The following is a 21,572-nucleotide window of genomic DNA, read 5'->3' on the forward strand; positions in this document are numbered from 1 at the left end:
GGAGTGCCATCTTTGCGTTGAGGAGGAAATCTTGCCCCAAGTGGAGGAGTTCAAGTACCTTGGGGTCTTCTTCACGAGTGATAAAAAAGTGGATCGTGAGATCGACAGGCGAATTGATGCGGCGTCTGCAGTTATGCGGACCCTGATTCAATACGTCTTGGTGAAGAAAGCTGAGCCGTAAGGCAAAGCTCTCAATATACCGGTTAATCTACATCCTTATCTTCACCTATGGTTATGAGCTTTGGGTTATGACCAAAAGGACAAGATCACGGGTACAAACGGAAAAAATTTGTTTCCTCAGTCGGGTGGCAGGGCTCTACCTTAGAGATAGGGTAAGAAGCTCTGTCATTCGTAAGAAAGTCCAAGTAAAGCTGCTGCTCCTCCACATTGAGAAGAGCCAGATGATATGATTCGGGCATCTGTTCAGACTGCCCCCTGAACGCCTCGCTCGGGAGGTGTTTAGGGTATGTCAGACCAGTAAGGAGACCACGAGGAAGACCCAGGACATGGTGGAGAGACTCAGGATCCCCCCGGAAGAGCTGGGCGAAGTAGCTGGGGAGAGGGAAGTCTGGGCTTCTCTGCCTACTTAGGCTGCTGCCTCCGCGACCCGACTCCCGATAAGTGGAAGGAGATGGATGATAGACGCATGGGAGAGTCAAGTGTTTTCTGGTGTGGTACTTGGTGAAAAAAGTTTGAGAACCTCTTGTGTAGTGTATGCAAGTAGTCAAGTAATATGGCACTTCACCGTTTGAAAGTGTGTTTTGTTTTCTTATTTTGTATGTTCAAATGTTTGTACATGTTTGACTGATTGATATACATGTTTTAATTTATGCATCAGTACAAGTAGTCAAGGAATAATAGGGAATTTATTTATCGTTTGAAAGTGGGGCGGCATAGCTCAGTTGGTAGAGTGGCCGTGTCAGCAACTTGAGGGTTGCAGGTTCGATTCCCACTTGTGCCATCCTAGTCACTGCCGTTGTGTCCTTGGGCAAGACACTTTACCCACCTGCTCCCAGTGCCACCCACACTGGTTTAAATGTAACTTAGATATTGGGTGTCACTATGTAAAGCGCTTTGAGTCACTTGAGAAAAGCGCTATATAAATATAATTCACTTCACTTCACACTTCACTTTTAGTAACTGGTATAAACATTTTGTAGTATCCGTACACCACTTTGTTTGTGTTCACTGAAAAATACAGGTTTTGCTGACAAGCAAAATAATAAAGAGAAACTTTTGGGAGAAAAAAAGTTGTTTCCTCTTTATGCACAAAACACATACCGAAAAACAAACCAAAGCCACGGCCCAAGGACTGCGGTACCAACCGAACCGTGAGGAAGTCGTACAATTGCATTATCAGTTATTAGTATCATTATTTCAGCAACATCTCATTAGACTGCCTGTTTTTACTGCTTGTCTTACATTTTACTATTGTTTTTTTTTTTTTAATTTAGGCAATATGCTGCGAGCCAACAGAACTGAAGTTGCAGGCCATACTGTAAAAGACCACTTTGGACACCCCTTCCATGTAGTAATCAACCAACATTTGCACACAACCTGTCTGAAGTACATTTGAGAAGAAGAAAAACATTTTGGTGTTGATACTTACAAGTATTTTTTATTTTCATAGACGTCATGTAGCTTTAAAACATGCGGGTGTTCTATGAGCTTCAGAATGGCTATTTCTCGCTCCACCTGAATAAGAGAGGATGAAAAGGAAACGAGGGTGAAGGGAGGAGGTAATAGAAAAGGGAGGGAGAGGAAAACAGATTTGATTAGTGGTAGGTAATAGCGGACTCGACAAGCACAATCACCTTAGTCTGTCATCACACTGTAGTTCAAATGGAATACAAAACAAAGTATTTACACAAAGTTACATTTATAGAGAGCAAGGAGAGGAAGCCAATCAACGGAAGACGCTCGGAGAAATACGATTCAACCACACTCATGCGATTAGGACGGTAGCGCATATTAAAAAACTTGGCGTTTGTCAAAAAGGTAAGTAACACATCAGTTTCCCCTACATGTAATTTATGGTGGCGCACATTCATGGCAAAATAAAAACCGCCACACTATAAAAAGCCTTCCCGGTAAGGTTTATTCAGGTATACTGGAGAGGAGGCTACGTCGGATAGTCGAACCTCGGATTCAGGAGGAGCAGTGTGGTTTTCGTCCTGGTCGTGGAACTGTGGACCAGCTCTATACTCTCGGCAGGGTTCTTGAGGGTGCATGGGAGTTTGCCCAACCAATCTATATGTGCTTTGTGGACTTGGAGAAGGCATTCGACCGTGTCCCTCGGGAAGTCCTGTGGGGAGTGCTCAGAGAGTATGGGGTATCGGACTGTCTTATTGTGGCGGTCCGCTCCCTGTACGATCAGTGCCAGAGCTTGGTTCGCATTGCCGGCAGTAAGTCGAACACATTTCCAGTGAGGGTTGGACTCCGCCAAGGCTGTCCTTTGTCACCGATTCTGTTCATAACTTTTATGGACAGAATTTCTAGGCGCAGTCAAGGCGTTGAGGGGTTCCAGTTTGGTAACCGCAGGATTAGGTCTCTGCTTTTTGCAGATGATGTGGTCCTGATGGCTTCATCTGACCGGGATCTTCAGCTCTCGCTGGATCGGTTCGCAGCCGAGTGTGAAGCGACCGGAATGAGAATCAGCACCTCCAAGTCCGAGTCCATGGTTCTCGCCCGGAAAAGGGTGGAGTGCCATCTCCGGGTTGGGGAGGAGACCCTGCCCCAAGTGGAGGAGTTCAAGTACCTAGGAGTCTTGTTCACGAGTGAGGGAAGAGTGGATCGTGAGATCGACAGGCGGATCGGTGCGGCGTCTTCAGTAATGCGGACGTTGTACCGATCCGTTGTGGTGAAGAAGGAGCTGAGCCGGAAGGCAAAGCTCTCAATTTACCGGTCGATCTACGTTCCCATCCTCACCTATGGTAATGAGCTTTGGGTCATGACCGAAAGGATAAGATCACGGGTACAAGCGGCCGAAATGAGTTTCCTCCGCCGTGTGGCGGGTCTCTCCCTTAGAGATAGGGTGAGAAGCTCTGCCATCCGGGAGGGACTCAAAGTAAAGCCGCTGCTCCTTCACATCGAGAGGAGCCAGATGAGGTGGTTCGGGCATCTGGTCAGGATGCCACCCGAACGCCTCCCTAGGGAGGTGTTTAGGGCACGTCCAACCGGTAGGAGGCCACGGGGAAGACCCAGGACACGTTGGGAAGACTATGTCTCCCGGCTGGCCTGGGAACGCCTCGGGATCCCCCGGGAAGAGCTAGACGAAGTGGCTGGGGAGAGGGAAGTCTGGGTTTCCCTGCTTAGGCTGTTGCCCCCGCGACCCGACCTCGGATAAGCGGAAGATGATGGATGGATGGATGGATATAAAAAAAAATAATATATTTTTTTTCTACATGAAAACACATTTCAGTACAGTAATACTGTATATTGTATGAATGTATAATCTATTATTTATGTACTATTAGCCGTAGTAAGTTCGAAAAACATTTAAAATATAATCCAAATGTTATTTCATGCTTTATTTAAAAATATATACGTTGGCAAGACTATGTCTCCCGGCTGGCCTGGGAACGCCTCGGGATCCCCCGGCAGGAGGTGGATGAAGTGGCCGGGGAGAGAAAAGTCTGGGCTTCCCTGCTTAGGCTGCTGCCCCCGCGACCCGACCTCGGCTAAGCAGAAGAAGATAGATGGATGGATGGACGGATATTAGGGCTGTGAATCTTTGGGTGTCCCACAATTTGATTCAATATCGGTTTCTTGGGGTCACGATTCGATAATATATCGATTTTTTTCAATTCGATTCTCGATTCAAAAACTATATTTTTCCGATTCAAAACGATTCTGTATTCATTCAATACATAGGATTTCAGCAGGATCTACCCCAGTCTAATGACATGCTACCAGTAGTAGATTTAAAAAAAAAAAGGCTTTTTTAATTGTAAAGGACAATGTTTTATCAACTGATTGCAATAATGTAAATTTGTTTTAACTATTAAACGAACCAAAAATATGACTTATTTTATCTTTGTAAAAATATTGGACACAGTGTGTTGTCAAGCTTATGAGATGCGATGCATTTGTAAGCCACTGTGACATAAATAATAATGGGTTGTACTTGTATAGCGCTTTTCTACCTTCAAGGTACTCAAAGCGCTTTGACCCTACTTCCACATTTACCCATTCACACACACATTCACACACTGATGGAGGGAGCTGCCATGCAAGGCGCCAAGCAGCACCCATCAGGAGCAAGGGTGAAGTGTCTTGCTCAGGACACAACGGACGTGACGAGGTTGGTACTAGGTGGGACTTGAACCAGGGACCCTCGGGTTGCGCACGGCCACTCTCCCAATGCGCCACGCCGTCCCTTAAAACGTCCTTAAAACTCATCTGTATACTCTAGCCTTTAAATAGACCTCCTTTTTAGACCAGTTGATCTGCCGCTTCTTTTCTTTTTCTCCTATGTCCCTTGTGGAGGGGGGTCCAGTCCGATGACCATGGATGAAGTACTGGCTGTCCAGAGTTGAGACCCAGGATGGACCGCTCGTCGGGACCCAGGATGGACCGCTCGCCTGTATCGGTTGGGGACATCTCTACGCTGCTGATCCGCCTCCGCTTGAGATGGTCTCCTGTGGACGGGACTCTCGCTGCTGTCTTGGATCCGCTTTGAACTGAACTCTCGCGGCTGTGTTGGAGCCACTATGGATTGAACTTTCACAGTATCATGTTAGACCCGCTCCACATCCATTGCTTGCGGTCCCCTAGAGGGGGGGGGGGGTTTGCCCACATCTGAGGTCCTCTCCAAGGTTTCTCATAGTCAGCATTGTCACTGGCGTCCCACTGGATGTGAATTCTCCCTGCCCACTGGGTGTGAGTTTTCCTTGCCCTTTTGTGGGTTCTTCCGAGGATGTTGTAGTCGTAATGATTTGTGCAGTCCTTTGAGACATTTGTGATTTAGGGCTATATAAATAAACATTGATTGATTGATTGATATAACAGAGCAAACGGGTGAAATGTAACAATAAAATGTTACAATGTTTACTCTAATAACACAAAGCTGCCATGCAGGCTGTTTCTTTTTTTTTTTTTTTAAATAATAATGAATCAAAATCAATGTTATTATGAATTATTGACCTATTCAAGGCTCTAATTAAGTCACGTTAAATTTTCACCTTTGAGATATTTTTGGGGGAAAATGTTGCATATTTTGTGTTTGCCATACAAACAACTGAGCTTTTTTTTTAAAGAAGGGCCTCAAGTGAACAAACAAAAAAATAAACAACAATAAAACATAATTATGGGTTATACTTGTATAGCGCTTTTTTACTTTCAAGGTACTCAAAGCGCTTTGACACTACTTCCACATTTACCCATTCACACACACAGTGAAGTGAAGTGAATTGTATTTATATAGCGCTTTTCTCTAGTGACTCAAAGCGCTTTACAGAGTGAAACCCAATATCTAAGTTACATTTAGAGCAGTGTGGGTGGCACTGGGAGCAGGTGGGTAAAGCGTCTTGCCCAAGGACACAACGGCAGTGACTAGGATGGCGGAAGCGGGAATCAAACCTGCAACCCTCAAGTTGCTGGCACGGCCACTCTACCAACCGAGCTATACCGCCCCACTGATGGAGGGAGACATTATGGTTAATTTATTTTTATTTTTATACATGTCTAATAATAATGTCAATGAGGGATTTTTAATCACTGCTATGCTGAAATTATTGTTGTGATCCGCTGCTCCGATCTACACATTATTTATTTTTCCATTATTTATATCTCTCCATCTGACTCTTTATATCTCTCCATCTGACTCCTTATTTCCTGTTTGCTTTGTCACCATGGTTACTGATCAGTCCACCTGCTAGTCTCAGTACCCACACACCTGCTACTAATTATCACCCTCCTATATAAGCCTTCCTCTTTTCTTTGTTCAGTCTGGGTCCATAAAATTTTGTTCACATGCAACAAGTGACGACTGCTTATTTTGGTAAGTGTATTCTCGCTAGCTCATATGCTAAGCCACCTGCCTTTTTTTAGCTCTCATGCTAATTGTTTTTGTTTTTACATTTTGTGCCATCGTGCAAAGTCTAGTTTTCTGTTTGTATATCCTAGTTCTCATACTAGCGATTTTGGTTTGTTTTTTTATTAGCTCCAGTATTTCTGTTCAGAGCTCCCTTTTTGTTAAATAAATCTTTTAAGACCTTACCTTTGTTGTGTTCACGTTTGATGCATCATTGAAGGAATCGAACCCGGCACCATGATGCCGAACAGTCATCAACAGTATTGATACTGTTGTTGATAATATTCATTTTTGTTTCACTACTTTTGGTCTGTTCTGTGTCGTGTTTGTGTCTCCTCTCAATTGCTCTGTTTATTGCAGTTCTGAGTGTTGCTGGGTCAGGTTTGGTTTTGGAATTGGATTGCATTGTTTTGGTATTGCTGTGTAGTGGTTTGTTGGATTGACAAAAAAAAAAAAAAAAATTGATTTAAAAAAAATTGAGAATCGATTTTGAATCGCACAACGTATTCGAATCGATTTTTTCCCACACCCCTAATGGATACATGTAATAATAAAACGCATGTGAATCGCCTGTCAGTAGCGCTAAAGCTATTTATGTACTATTGACCATAATAAGTTTAATAAACATTTAAAATATCATATAAATGTTCTTCTATGCTTTATTTAAAAAACAATAATAATAATAATATAATAAGCATCTGAATAGCTTGTCAGTAGCGCTACAGCTATTTATGTAGTATTGACCATATTAAGTTTGAAGAACATTTAAAATATCATACAAATGTTCTTCTATGCTTTATTTTGAAAAAAAAAAAAGAAAAATAAATAATAATAATAATAATACGCATCTGAATTGGCTGTCAGTAGCGCTACAGCTGCGGCTGCTGGAATTGTGACATCAAGATGCAGGAGGACGCACAGGCGAGTCAAGTATTTCAATCCTCACATGGGATGTAAAGCAAACAGCTAACAAAGTAAATCCTTGAGACTCACTGGAGGGCGAGGCAGGCACATACAGCCACTTGATTGGCAACCAGAAACAGGTGTCCTCAGGTTGCCGAACCAGGGACGTCGCGGAATGATGACGCGTGTTTGTGACGTTATTGGTAGAGCGGACATTTTAGCCCAGCACCACTTACGGCTAAAAGCCGTCTCTTTTCATCGCATAATTACACAGTATTTTGGACATCTGTGTTGCTGAATCTTTAGCAATTTGTTCAATTAATAATGGAGACTATAAAGAAGAATGCTGTTGGTGGATTGCAGCTGCCTTTAGCAACCGAAAAACAACCGGCGTTTCTTTTTTTGTTGTGAAGTTTAAGCAAACATGTTTCTCTACCACATGTCAACCAGCAAGTTTTTGGATGAGAAAATTGTGATATTAAGTCGGTTCTTATTGGAGACTTGTGCGGAGTAAGCGTCCTCCTGCAGCAGCTGTCAAAAAGGCAGCTGTGATCTTGGCTCCTCCATTGGCTTCTCACAGAGACACTGGCGGTCACCGCAGCCCTCCGACTTTCACGTATGACTTTATAATCTCACTAAAACACTATAAGCAGATAAGGGATTTTCCAGAATTACCCTAGTAAATGTGTCTAATAACATCTGAATTGCTCCCACTGCCGTCGCCTTTTTTTTTTTTTTTTTTTTTTTAGCGCTTCACTCTAACTTTCCTCATTGACGAATCTTTCATCTTCGCTCAAATTAATGGGGAAATTGTCGCTTTCTCGGTCCGAATTGCTCTTGCTGCTGGTGGCTACGATTATAAACAATGTGAGGATGTGAGGAACTCTACAACCCGTGACGTCACGCGCACATCGTCTGCTACTTCCGGTACAAGCAAGGCTTTTTTATTAGCGACCAAAAGTTGCGAACTTTATCCTTTCAGCAAAAATATAGCAATATCGCGAAATGATCAAGTATGACACATAGAATGGACCTGCTATCCCCGTTTAAATAAGAAAATCTCATTTCAGTAGGCCTTAAAGGCAAATAAAAAGCTCCACAAACCCACTCCTGATCTTACATGCCCATCCCTTGTGTGACGCAGCAAGTTAAAACAAAGTCTGGCTGGCTCGATTATTACGCTTCCTAGCGAGAGACGAGTGGGTCGTTTTCGCCGCTAACCCCTGGGGGTGGCGCCCCAGTATTTGAGAACCGCAGCACTAAGGTAAGCTTCAAACGACACAGTTCTCTCCTGCTGCCTGATGCTCTTTTATCACTTCCAATAGCTCATCCCAGGCAATGTACAGTACTAAACCACACAGACAAGAAATAGGCTTCATGATTCTTCATAAAACTTCACAAGTAAAATAAAAATGTTCACTATCTAGCAGACACACCGATGCAGTATATCAACGGAATTGTTTTGATTCGTATTTCCTGGTCATGTCACACTTCTGCATGGCCACTTGTTGCAGGAGAATAAATGGCTGAGGACCTGCTTCAAGCAAAGTTAGGATAATACTTTTGACCAGTGGTTCTCAAATGGGGGTACTTGAAGGTATGCCAAGGGGTACGTGAGATTTTTTTTTAAATATTCTAAAAATAGCAACAAAATATGATAGTTTCCCATTTTATTTATTAGAAATTTGGAAGGAAAGGTAAAAATATACCATACAGAATATTACTATGACATGCATACTGTATGTACATATGAATGAAAGACAAAGAGCACAACATACAAGTATTTATAAGATAAATCCAGTAATAAACTTAGTGATCAGGAGTGGACCCAACAGATTTAAGTTTGTCTAAAGCAGGGGTGCCCATTATTTCGATCGCTTGGATTGTGTGTCAATCAAACGCCAGCCAGGCATAAAAAAAAATAGACCTAAAAATTAGCGACCATTAATCTTCACCAAGACCTCACTTTCGTCACTTGATTGACATTCACGGCACCCAAGTTTCTTGTGAGATGACGTTGGCTGCTGCCAGTTCATTATTAAGAAAAAATTACCGACAGGAAGGCGTGTAACCCTTTTAATTTCAACAGACTCTCGCGCAGTACATGCGGTCAAAACTCTAAAGACCGACTGCCCAGTTCCTGTCTTTACAATAAAAGCCCTGCTTCATCCTGCCGGCGCTAACATGAATAAGAGTCTTAGAAAGCTAACAAGCCACGGAGTTTTCCGTCATTGTATTTCTTGTAAAGTGTATAAATAGGAATATGGAAGCTGCACAAATAAGATGCCAAAAATGTGGGATTGGACAGAAAGGAGGACTTTGTTTCTCCTCCATTTTAAAATGTTGACATTTTCAGCACTGTCTGATTCCAATCAATGCAAGTCATCAGAATCAGGTAATACACCAATTTATATTCTTGTCTCCATGAAAGAAATGAGTCTATATGTTAAACATGCTTGAATTATCATTAAACACATTTAACTTGTTGACAAAAACGTCTCTTTCATAAATGAATACAAATAAATTATTTACAAATCCTGTTTCCATATGAGTTAGGAAATTGTGCAAGATGTAAATATAAACAGAATACAATAATTTGCAAATCATTTTCAACCTATATTCAATTGAATGCACTACAAAGACAAGATATTAGATGTTAAAACTCTTTTTTTTTTTTGCAAATAATAATTCACTTACAATTTCATGGCTGCAACACATGCCAAAGTAGTTGGGAAAGGGCATGTTCACCACTGTGTTACATCACCCTTTCTTTTAACAACACTCAATAAACGTTTGGGAACTGAGGAAACTAATTGTTGAAGATTTGAAAGTGGAATTCTTTCCCATTCTTGTTTTATGTAGAGCTTCAGTCGTTCAACAGTCTAGGGTCTCCGCTGTCGTATTTCACGCTTCATAATGCGCCACACATTTTCGATGGGAGACAGGTCTGGACTGCAGGCGGGCCAGGAAAGTACCCGCACTCTTTTTTTACAAAGCCACGCTGTTGTAACACGTGCTGAATGTGGCTTGGCATTGTCTTGCTGAAATAAGTAGGGGCGTCCATGAAAAAGTCGGCGCTTAGATGGCAGCATATGTTGTTCCAAAACCTGTATGTACCTTTCAGCGTTAATGGTGCCTTCACAGATGTGTAAGTTACCAATGTCTTGGGCACTAATGCACCCCCATACCATCACAGATGCTGGCTTTTGAACTTTGCGTTGATAACAGTCTGGATGGTTCACTTCCCTTTTGGTCCGGATGACATGTTGGATATTTCCAAGAACAATTTGAAATGTGGACTCGTCAGACCACAGAACACTAATCCATTTTGCATCAGTCCATCTTAGATGATCTTGGGCCCAGAGAAGCCGGTGGCGTTTCTGGATGTTGTTGATAAATGGCTGTCGCTTTGCATAGTAGAGCTTTAACTTGTACTTACAGATGCAGCGACGAACTGTATTTAGTGACAGTGGTTTTCTAATGTTCCTGAGCCCGTGTGGTGATATCCTTTAGAGATTTTTGATACAGTGCCGTCTGAGGGATCGAAGTTCACGGTCATTCAATGTTGGCTTCCGGCGATGCCGCTTACGTGGAGTGATTTCTCCAAATTCTCTGAATCTTTTGATGATAATATGGACTATAGATGATGACATTTCTTGCAATTTCACTTTGATAAACGTTCTTAAACTGTTTGACTATTTGCTCACGCAGTTGTGGACAAGGGTGTGTACCTCGCCCCATCCTTTTTTGTGAAAGACTGAGCATTTTTGGGAAGCTGTTTTTATACCCAACCATGGCACCCACCTGTTCCCAATTAGCCTGCACATCTGTGAGATGTTCCAAATAAGTGTTTGTTTGATGAGTATTCCTCAACTTTATCAGTATTTATTGCCACCTTTCCCAACTTCTTTGTCACGTGTTGCTGGCATCAAATTCTAAAGTTAATGATTATTTGCAAAAAAAAAAAAAAAAGTTTATCAGTTTGAACATCAAATATGTTGTCTTTGTAGCAAATTTAACTGAATATGGGTTGAAAATGATTTGCAAATCCTTGTACTCCGTTTATATTTACATCAAACACAATTTCCCAACTCATATGGAAACGGGGTTTGTATTATTTTGTCAAAATTATTAAGGACAAGTGGTAGAAAATGAATTATTAATATAATTGTTCATTTACTGATGTATCTACAGTTCTGTTAAAATGTAATAATCACTTATTCTTCTGTTGTTTTGATGCTTTACATTAGTTTTTGATGATACCACAAATTTAGGTATCAATCTAATACCAAGTAGATACAGGATCATTCATTGGGTCATATTCAAAATCCTCATGTGTCCAGGGACATATTTCCTGAGTTTATAAACATAATATACATTTTGTAAAAAACAAAGATTTTGTGATGTTAAAAAATATCAATGTAATCATAGAATTATAGTAGTATTGACTAGATACGCTCCTGTACTTGGTATCATTACAGTGGATGTAGGTGTAGATCCACCAATGGCGTTAGTTTACATTTTGACGCCGGTGCACTACGGTGTGTAGTGAAGCATGTTTGGCTATTCCTCGTCCTGCAGGGATGATACTTGTAAGAAACTTACTTTATTTGTCGCCATGGAGACAAGGAATCGTGATTTAGAAGTAGCTTAAACACTGCCGACTGCAGCTGGACTTTAGCCGTTTGCTAGCTCGCCATGTCCTAAAGCAGTGGTCCCCAACCTTTTTGTATCCGCGGACCGGTCAACGCTCAATAATTTGTCCCGCGGCGGGGGCGGGGGGATCTTCTTTTTTTTTTTTTTTTTTCTTTGTCATGAAAAAGGGAGGTTTTTGTGTTTGGTGCACTAATTGTAAGTGTATATTGTGTTTTTTATGTTGATTTAATAAAAAAAAAAAAAAAATATATATATATATATATATATATTTAAAAAAATAAAAAAATAAAAAATAAAAAATTCTTCTGCGGCCCGGTACCAATCGGGCCACGGCCGGGGCCCGGTGGTTGGGCACCACTGTCCTAAAGCATCTCTTCCTGAGGGGGTTTCAGTGTTATAACTTCACCTTTATCGTTAGTTTTTAAGCCAAAATGCGTCCGTTCTCCCTTTTCTGTCTACACACTGTCTCTGCTTGTAAGTACACCGTGATTGTGCGCTGCCGAACATGCTGTCTGCTCGTACAACCAACAATGACACGACGACGGGGGTGAGGGTGGTGGACCTGTACTTCTTAGAGGCGGTTTAGTATTGAATATGAATCATTAGTATCACGGTACTATACCAATACCGGCGTACAAACTATTGAACAAATCGTTTTTGTGCAAAAAAAAAAAAATGAACAGAAAAAATAATTTCCTGCTTAACTATAAAGGGAACCAATGGCAATTTTGCTCTTTAGAGATGGATAAATGAGTGTGTCAAATAACAAGGTTCATGCTGCCTTTGAGCTTGCATAGAGTTTTAGATGCTTCTGAACACCGGGGTTATTAGTCTTTTTTAACAGTGGGCACGTTGCGACATCACAGTTTGACGGACGTACTAATGTGGGCATTGTCGTACAGGCTTTCTTCTCCCCTCCCTTCTTCTCTTCTTTGCAATTTTAAGGCAAGATTGTTAGCTGCTGCCTGGAGCCTCCTGTCTCATGCCCAACCACCCGGCCTGGTGTCTATAAAATAAATACTTCTGTGTTTATTTGTTCAAACAAGTTGGATTAACCGCCGGGACGGACAAGTTTCACAGTGTCTTGGCTTAAGGAGCAGGTGTCGGACACCTCGGTCTCTTTAGACGTATCCTCGCTCATCCATGCAGACTGGACACTGGCCGACAGTTAGTGGGCGGCCGAGGGTGGAGTCGGCTCTCTTGGTTGCTTTGTTGGGTCTGCTCCTGTCTCTGGGCATGCTCCCCCCGCCCCAGCAGACAATGGAGTGCAACATCACAGAGGCCACCACAGTGTATATGTTTTTTGTTGTTGTTTTACTTTTGTAGCTGAATGTAGAAATGGCTGGTTGCATCAGCTCTGCTCTTTTATTGTCTTTAATATCCTTTGTGGGGCGGCATAGCTCGGTTGGTAGAGCGGCCGTGCCAGCAACTTGAGGGTTGCAGGTTCGATTCCCGCTTCCGCCATCCTAGTCACTGCTGTTGTGTCCTTGGGCAAGACACTTTACCCACCTGCTCCCAGTGCCACCCACACTGGTTTAAATGTAACTTAGATATTGGGTTTCACTATGTAAAGCGCTTTGAATCACTAGAGAAAAGCGCTATATAAATATAATTCACTTCACTTCACTTTGTGTTCTTTGATGTTTGATGTTTCCTTCTTACACATATGTTTATGAGTGCTATGGCTATGAGGTTTTTTTTCTCTCTCTGGGCCTCAGTCTGTTCCCCCTCACCAGGGGCCCAGGCTTGGACTGAGTATTGTTTTTCCTCATCCCCCCCAGCGTTTACCTGTTTCTCACCTTTTTTGTAAGTCGGCAGACCAATCATATGTGGGCTTCACGGTGGAAGAGGGGTTAGTGCGTCTGCCTCACAATACGAAAGTCCTGGAGTCCTGGGTTCAATCCCAGGCTCGGGATCTTTCTGTGTGGAGTTTGCATGTTCTCCCCGTGAATGCGTGGGTTCCCTCCGGGTACTCCGGCTTCCTCACACTTCCAAAGACATGCACCTGGGGATAGGTTGATTGGCAACACTAAATTGGCCCTAGTGTGTGAATGTGAGTGTGAATGTTGTCTGTCTATCTGTGTTGGCCCTGCGATGAGGTGGCGACTTGTCCGGGTTGTACCCCGCCTTCCGCCTGATTGTAGCTGAGATGGGCGCCAGCGCCCCCCGCGACCCCACGAGGGAATAAGCGGTAGTAAATGGATGGATGGAAGGGCAGACCCATCAGCGATCCTGTTCTGTCTCCCTGTAATGTTTGTCTGATCTTGAATTGGATTGTGATGAAAATCTTATTTTCCCCTCTAGGATTAAAAAAGTATGTCTGATTCTGATTCTGTTACCTCAAATTAAACAACCAGACAGAGAGGAGCCAAATGCGGGCATCTGGTCAGGATGCCACCAGAACGCCTCCTTAGGGAGGTGTTTAGGGCACGTCCAACCGGTAGGAGGCCACGGGAAAGACCCAGGACACGAAGGGAAGACTATGTCTCCCGGCTGGCGTGGTAACGCCTCGGGATCCCCCGGGAAGAGTTGGACGAAGTGGCTGGGGAGAGGAAAGTCTGGGCTCCCCTGCTTAAGCTGCTGCCCACGCGACCCGACCTCGGATAAGCGTAAGAAGATGGATGGATGGACAGAGTGGTCCAAAGACACCATCTATAACAAGCAGTCCCGCAGACATATTGAGATATATGTTTTTGTCTATATCGCATAGTGCCATAGGGAACAATTCCGCTTTCCAAGGGACGGCTGACAACCCTAATCCACCGAACACACAGTCAGTAGGTTACCAAAAGGTCAAAATGTCCACTTATATCAACTCCTCTCAGAGTATGTTTGCCTTGTCCGTGGTGGTAACTGACTGCCGACAGTACCAGGTCTACAGCAAGCTGACAGCTGACTCCACACAGGTTACTACCATTATTTACTCCAAGAATTGCTGAGAGGAAACCACAGTGCCCTGGGAGAGAAGTAAACGCTGGGTTTCACTTGAATCCAGCAGATCGTTGTGAATTAGTATCTCTGAATGCTGGAGTCGGCATGAACTCTTGCCACTGAATGACAGCATGGAGCCTATTTGGACAGATTTGTATCTTAAAGCCTATGAGCGGCCCTGCTGGACGTGCACTCCTCTTTGTTCCCTCTTCCGGATTTGACAGAGACAATGATGCTGGTGGAAGACTCTACCGCATCACCTCAACGTCAACTACACAACCTCGCTTGTCTTTGACAGCTTTCACTTTACTTCTGCGCCATGTACCGCAGGTTGATGATATGAGAACAAATGCCGAAGAAAACACAACCGCTTATGTCCACCAGCTGAACCCTGAGGTCCGCTTACTTCCTTAAATTACTCATACAGCTGTGCATTGGGTTTCAGTCGCAGAAACCGCCTGGTTAATCAGGGCTAATCTACACTAATGAGCACTATGAGCAGCAGTGCAACCAGACACTTTCACCTGGCACTGGGCTGACGGCGCCTCGCTAGCAGGCAGCCGGGATCCCTGCAGAGAGACTAATGCTACATGGAATTCAAGGCGAGATGAGCTGTCGAGACGCTACAAAGCCAGCAGCAGGCCTCTTAAGCTACTTCCAGCCATCCCCTTTTCATTAATTGAAAAACAAAGCAGAGGCTTAAGTTAATGTGGAGACTTAACTGCAAAACCATCTGATTATTGCAAGATTAAGTTGTTCATTAACTCATGAAGGTGAGTTTTAAGAGGCGCTTCTTGCTCTCTCTTAAATGGAAATACAGTGGAACCTCAATTAACAAACCCCTCTATTTGCGAACTTTTCAATCTGAAAACTTTTACATTGAGTCAGATATGTGCGAACCATGTCTCAGTGTGCTAACGTTTCATTACCATGAATTGATTAACTTGGACCCCAACTTAAATAAGTTGAAAAGCGTTACTAAAACGGCCTTCTTTCATCTCCGTAATATCGCTAAAATTCGCTCCATTTTGTCCACTAAAGACGCCGAGATCACTATCCATGCGTTTGTTACGTCTCGTCTCGATTACTGTAACGTATTATTTTCGGGTCTCCCCATGTCTAGCATTAAAAGATTACAGTTGGTACAAAATGCGGCTGCTAGACTTTTGACAAGAACAAGAAAGTTTGATCACATTACGCCTGTACTGGCTCACCTGCACTGGCTTCCTGTGCACTTAAGATGTGACTTTAAGGTTTTACTACTTACGTATAAAATACTACACGGTCTAGCTCCATCCTATCTTGCCGATTGTATTGTACCATATGTCCCGGCAAGAAATCTGCCTTCAAAAAACTCCGGCTTATTAGTGATTCCCCGAGCCCAAAAAAAGTCTGCGGGCTATAGAGCGTTTTCCGTTCGGGCTCCAGTACTCTGGAGTACAGTTCGAGATGCCACCTCAGTAGAAGCATTTAAGTCTCACCTTAAAACTCATTTGTATACTCTAGCCTTTAAATAGACCTCCTTTTTAGACCAGTTGATCTGCCGCTTCTTTTCTTTCTCCTATGTCCCCCCCTCCCTTGTGGAGGGGGTCCGGTCCGATGACCATGGATGAAGTACTGGCTGTCCAGAGTCGAGACCCAGGATGGACCGCTCGTCGGGACCCAGGATGGACCGCTCGCCTGTATCGGTTGGGGACATCTCTACGCTGCTGATCTGCCTCCGCTTGAGATGGTCTCCTGTGGACGGGACTCTCGCTGCTGTCTTGGATCCGCTTGAACTGAACTCTCGCGGCTGTGTTGGAGCCACTATGGATTGAACTTTCACAGTATCATGTTAGACCCGCTCGACATCCATTGCTTTCGGTCCCTTAGAGGGGGGGGGTTGCCCACATCTGAGGTCCTCTCCAAGGTTTCTCATAGTCAGCATTGTCACTGGCGTCCCACTGGATGTGAATTCTCCCTGCCCACTGGGTGTGAGTTTTCCTTGCCCTTTTGTGGGTTCTTCCGAGGATGTTGTAGTCGTAATGATTTGTTCAGTCCTTTGAGACATTTGTGATTTGGGGCTATATAAATAAACATTCATTGATTGATTGATTCGGGTGTTACCATTTAGTGGTCAATTGTAAGGAATATGTACTGAACTGTGCATTCTACTAATAAAAGTTTCAATCAATCAATCAATCAATCAACCAATCATTCGGTCATTCATTTTGTGTCACGCTTGCAAGCAAAAAGCAAGGCGCAGAATTACTGGGAAGGCTGAGTCCTTTACGTCACTTTATGCCCGGGACACTATAAGTCACTTCCCAGCGCTTCAATGTGTGCCGTTTTGTGTTTATTCCCCTTTTGACAAGTTGTGCACGTTTTTCTAACTCAATATGAGTCCCAAAAAGAACACAGACCAGCATAGAAAAAAAAGACGCAATTGCTTTAGAGCAGTGGTTCTCAAATGGGGATACGCGTACCCCTGGGGGTACTTGAAGGTATGCCAAGGGGTACGTGAGATTTTTCAAAAATATTCTAAAAATAGCAGCAATTCAAAAATCCTTGATAAATATATTTATTGAATAATACTTCAACAAAATATAAATGTAAGTTCATAAACTGTGAAAAGAAATACAACAATGCAATATTCTGTGTTGACAGCTAGATTTTTTGTGGACATGTTCCATAAATATTGATCTTAAAAATTTCTTTTTTTGTGAAAAAATGTTTAGAATTAAGTTCATGAATTCAGATGGATCTCTATTACAATCCCCAAAGAGGCCACATCAAATTGATGATTGTGAAAGAAATATTATTTATAATGGAATCACTTGTTTATTTTTCAACAAGTTTTTCAGTTATATTTCTATCTTTTTTTATAAATAGTTCAAGAAAGACCACTACAAGTACAATATTTTGCTCTATTATACGATTTAATAAATCAGAAACTGATGACATAGTGCTGTATTTCACTTGGTTATCTCTTTTTTTCAACCAGAAATGCTTTGCTCTGATTAGCGGGTACTTGAATAAAAAAAAATTTTCAAAGGAGTACATCACCAAAAAAAGGTTGACAACCACTGCTGTAAAATTTAAAAAAAGACTATTTGCCCCGTTTGCAAGCTTTTTGACACAGCAAGTGTTTATTGCAATAAGACTGGACATTTTTTTTCTTTTTACGGAAAGTTTTTTGTAGAGAATAAATGATGAAAAAAAAAACACTTAATTGAACGGTTTAAAACAGGAGAAAACACGAAAAAACTTAAAATTAAATTTTGAAACATAGTTTATCTTCAATTTCGACTCTTTAAAAATCAAAATTCAACCCCAAAAAATGAAGAGAAAAACTAGCTACTTTGAATCTTTTTGAAAAAATAAAAAAAATAATTTATGGAACATCATTAGTATTTTTTCCTGATTAAGATTAATTTTAGAATTTTGATGACATGTTTTAAATAGGTTAAAATCCAATCTGCACTTTGTTAGAATATATAACAAATTGGGCCAAGCTATATTTCTAACAAAAACAAATCATTATTTCTTATAGATTTTCCAGAATTAAAAAAAAAAAGAAATTCAAAGGACTTTGAAATAAGATTTAAATTTGATTCTAAAGATTTTCTAGATTTGCCAGAATATTTTTTTTAAATTTTAATCATAATAAGTTTGAATAAATATTTCACAAATATTCTTCATCGAAAAAACAGAAGCTAAAATGAAGAATTAAATGTATTTATTATTCTTTACAATAAAAAAAAAAAAATACTTGAACATTGATTTAAATTGATCGGAAAGAAGAGGAAGGAATTTAAAAGGTAAAAAGGTATATGTGTTTAAAAATCCTAAAATAATTTTTAAGGTTGTATTTTTTCTCTAAAATTGTCTTTCTGAAAGTTATAAGAAGCAAATAAAAACAATTATTTAAACAAGTGAAGACCTATTTGAGTTTTGTCTCTCTTAGTATTAAAAATGTTGAGCAAAGCGAGACCAGCTTGAAAGTAAATAAATAAATTTTAAAAAATAGAGGCAGCTCACTGGTAAGTGCTGCTATTTGAGCTATTTTTAGAACAGGCCAGCGAGCTACTCATCTGGTCCTTACGGGCGACCTGGTGCCCGCGGGCACAGCGTTGGTGATCCCTGGTCTATACTATAGTGGTAAGATCGATTTGTACCATCAAAACATATTTTCTCGTTTATATTATTGTCTAAGAAATCAGTAGATAAGTCCCTGGACACAGGAGGGCTTCATGTGCAAAAATGTAAATCAGATATAACTCAGAGCCAGTTGTAGGAAATAATTTTAATATCATATTGATATTGTTACATCGCCATTGTGTGCTTTTGTCTGTTTATAAATGTGATCAAAAATGTAATAATTTAGTGATCTTGAAAATTTTAACAGCACTGGTATGACCAATACTGCCCCTGAAACTACTTGGTATTGGAACAATACCAAAATGTGTAGTATTGCCCAAAACTAACGTGAAGTAGCCGTATTTTTCCGACTATAAGGCACACTTAAAATCTTTTTAGTTTCTTAAAAATGACAGTGCACCTTATACATTAGTATAAGGTATACATCCTAATGTACATTTGTACATTAAGGTGTGCCTAATGTACGAAATGATTCAGGCTGCGATAAGTGTGACCAGTAGATGGCAGTCACACATAAGAGATATGCGTAGACTTTAAGATGATGCCAGTAAACAACACCAAAACATTAAATGTTCCATTGGCAATATAGAACATTACACATGGCACTCAAAAAACTGTCAAAATGTTTCAGCACGACTTGGGACGGCGTGGCGCAGTGGGAGAGTGGCCGTGCGCAACCCGAGGGTCCCTGGTTCCATTCCCACCTAGTACCAACCTCGTCACATCCGTTGTGTCCTGAGCATGACACTTCACCCTTGCTCCTGATGGGTGCTGGTTGGCGCCTTGCATGGCAGCTCCCTCCATCAGTGTCTGAATGTGTAAATGTGGAAGTAATGTCAAAGCGCTTTGAGTACCTTGAAGGTAGAAAAGCGCTATACAAGTACAACCCATTTATCATTTATTTGGTAAGCTATACATCCACACTGTTTGATGGATTATTGGAGCAGTACGGCTACCGTAGCGTAAAGTTCTAACTTATATCTCGCAATGAAAGGCTAAAAACTACTGGTTTAAGGTCGGGTCGGACGTTTTTTCATGGTACACATTTCCGGCGTTGTTGTTGCACTAGTGAGCCGCGGTTGAGAAGATGATGCTCCGTTATTGATTGAAGTAAAGTCTGAATGTCATTAAAACAGTTAGCTCCATGTGATGACACTTCTTTGACTCCCGTCCTTGCACGCTACACCGCTACAACACAGATGACGGGGAGAAGATGCTGTCGAAGTGGAGGCACGTAAATAACACCACCGACAAAAACGCCGCATCCTGAAGCAACTGTCAGAAAGCGATTTGGAGATGGTTTGTAAAACATAATCCATGCAACATTTTGACCAAAGAACCACCATTACATGTTTTGTAGACCACAAGGAAGTGTTTTCATTTTAGAAAAAAATCATAATATGACAACACTAAATTGGCCCTAGTGTGTGAATGTGAGCGTGAATGTTGTCTGTCTATCTGTGTTGGCCCTGTGATGAGGTGGCGACTTGTCCAGGGTGTATCACGCCTTCCGCCCGAATGCAGCTGAGATAGGTTCCAGCACCCCCCGCGTTCCCGTAAGGGACAAGCGGTAGAAAAAGGAAGGATGGATGGACGACCCTTTTAATGCGCATTTTGTATGAAAATATTAATTAAAGGACTATACGTTGCACCTCATCTCCTGTTATTACTTTACCAAAGCATTGTTCAACCCATCCTTATGTACTGTTCCTATGCTTTCTGTAACCAACCGGACCAAACGCACACACATTACAAACACAGCAGCTAAAATCCTCGGCCTACCCACACCCAACATTTTAGATTCAAACCACAGGTTCATCATTAGACTGGCAAATACAATAGTCCAGGATATCACTCACCTACTACAGCAGGGGTCACCAACGCAGTGCCCGCGGGCACCAGGTAGCTCGTAAGGACCAGATGAGTAACTCTCTGGCCTGGTCTAAATATAGCTCAAATAGCAGCACTTACCAGCGAGCTGCCTCTATTTTTTTATATTTTATTTATTTACTAGCAAGCTGGTCTCGCTTTGCTCGACATTTTTAATTCTAAGAGAGACAAAACTCAAATAGAATTTGAAAATCCAAGAAAATATTTTAAAGACTTGGTCTTTATTTGTTTAAATAAATTCATACATTTTTTTACTTTGCTTCTTATAACTTTCAGAAAGACAATTTTAGAGAAAAAATACAACCTTAAAAATTATTTTAGGATTTTTAAACACATACCTTTTTACCTTTTAAATTCCTTCCTCTTCTTTCCTGACAATTTAAATCAATGTTCAAGTTTTCTTTTTTTTATTGTAAAGAATAATAAATACATTTTAAAGTTTGGCAGGAGGGGGTCCGGTCCGATGACCATGGATGAAGTACTGACTGTCCAGAGTCGAGACCCAGGATGGACCGCTCGTCGGGACCCAGGATGGACCGCTCGCCTGTATCGGTTGGGGACATCTCTACGCTGCTGATCCGCTTGAGATGGTTTCCTGTGGACGGGACTCTCACTGCTGTCTTGGAGCCACTATGGATTGAACTTTCACAGTATCATGTTAGACCCGCTCGACATCCATTGCTTTCGGTCCCCTAGAGGGGGGGGTTGCCCACATCTGAGGTCCTCTCCAAGGTTTCTCATAGTCAGCATTGTCACTGGCGTCCCACTGAATGTGAATTCTCCCTGCCCACTGGGTGTGAGTTTTCCTTGCCCTTTTGTGGGTTCTTCCGAGGATGTTGTAGTCGTAATGATTTGTGCAGTCCTTTGAGACATTTGTGATTTGGGGCTATATAAATAAACATTCATTGATTGATTGATTGATTTAATTCTTCATTTTAGCTTCTGTTTTTTCGACGAAGAATATTTGTGAAATATTTCTTCAAACTTATTATGATTAAAAATATTCGGGCAAATCTAG

At 41.8% G+C, this 21,572-nt stretch overlaps 1 protein-coding gene across 6 annotated transcripts in view; it reads right to left on the reverse strand.

Moving 5' to 3' along the window:
- The window catches only part of LOC133563459 (serine/threonine-protein kinase BRSK2-like), a 641,999-nt gene that overhangs the window by 214,425 nt on the left and 406,002 nt on the right, over nt 1–21,572 (reverse strand). For all 6 annotated transcript variants that reach the window (XM_061917595.1, XM_061917596.1, XM_061917593.1 and 3 more), the window contains exon 3: nt 1,610–1,695. In XM_061917595.1, coding sequence (XP_061773579.1) covers nt 1,610–1,695 — 86 coding nt within the window. The remainder of the gene's footprint in view (nt 1–1,609; nt 1,696–21,572) is intronic.

The sequence above is a fragment of the Nerophis ophidion genome, linkage group LG12, assembly GCF_033978795.1.
Source record: "Nerophis ophidion isolate RoL-2023_Sa linkage group LG12, RoL_Noph_v1.0, whole genome shotgun sequence".
NCBI classification, from domain to species: domain Eukaryota; kingdom Metazoa; phylum Chordata; class Actinopteri; order Syngnathiformes; family Syngnathidae; genus Nerophis; species Nerophis ophidion.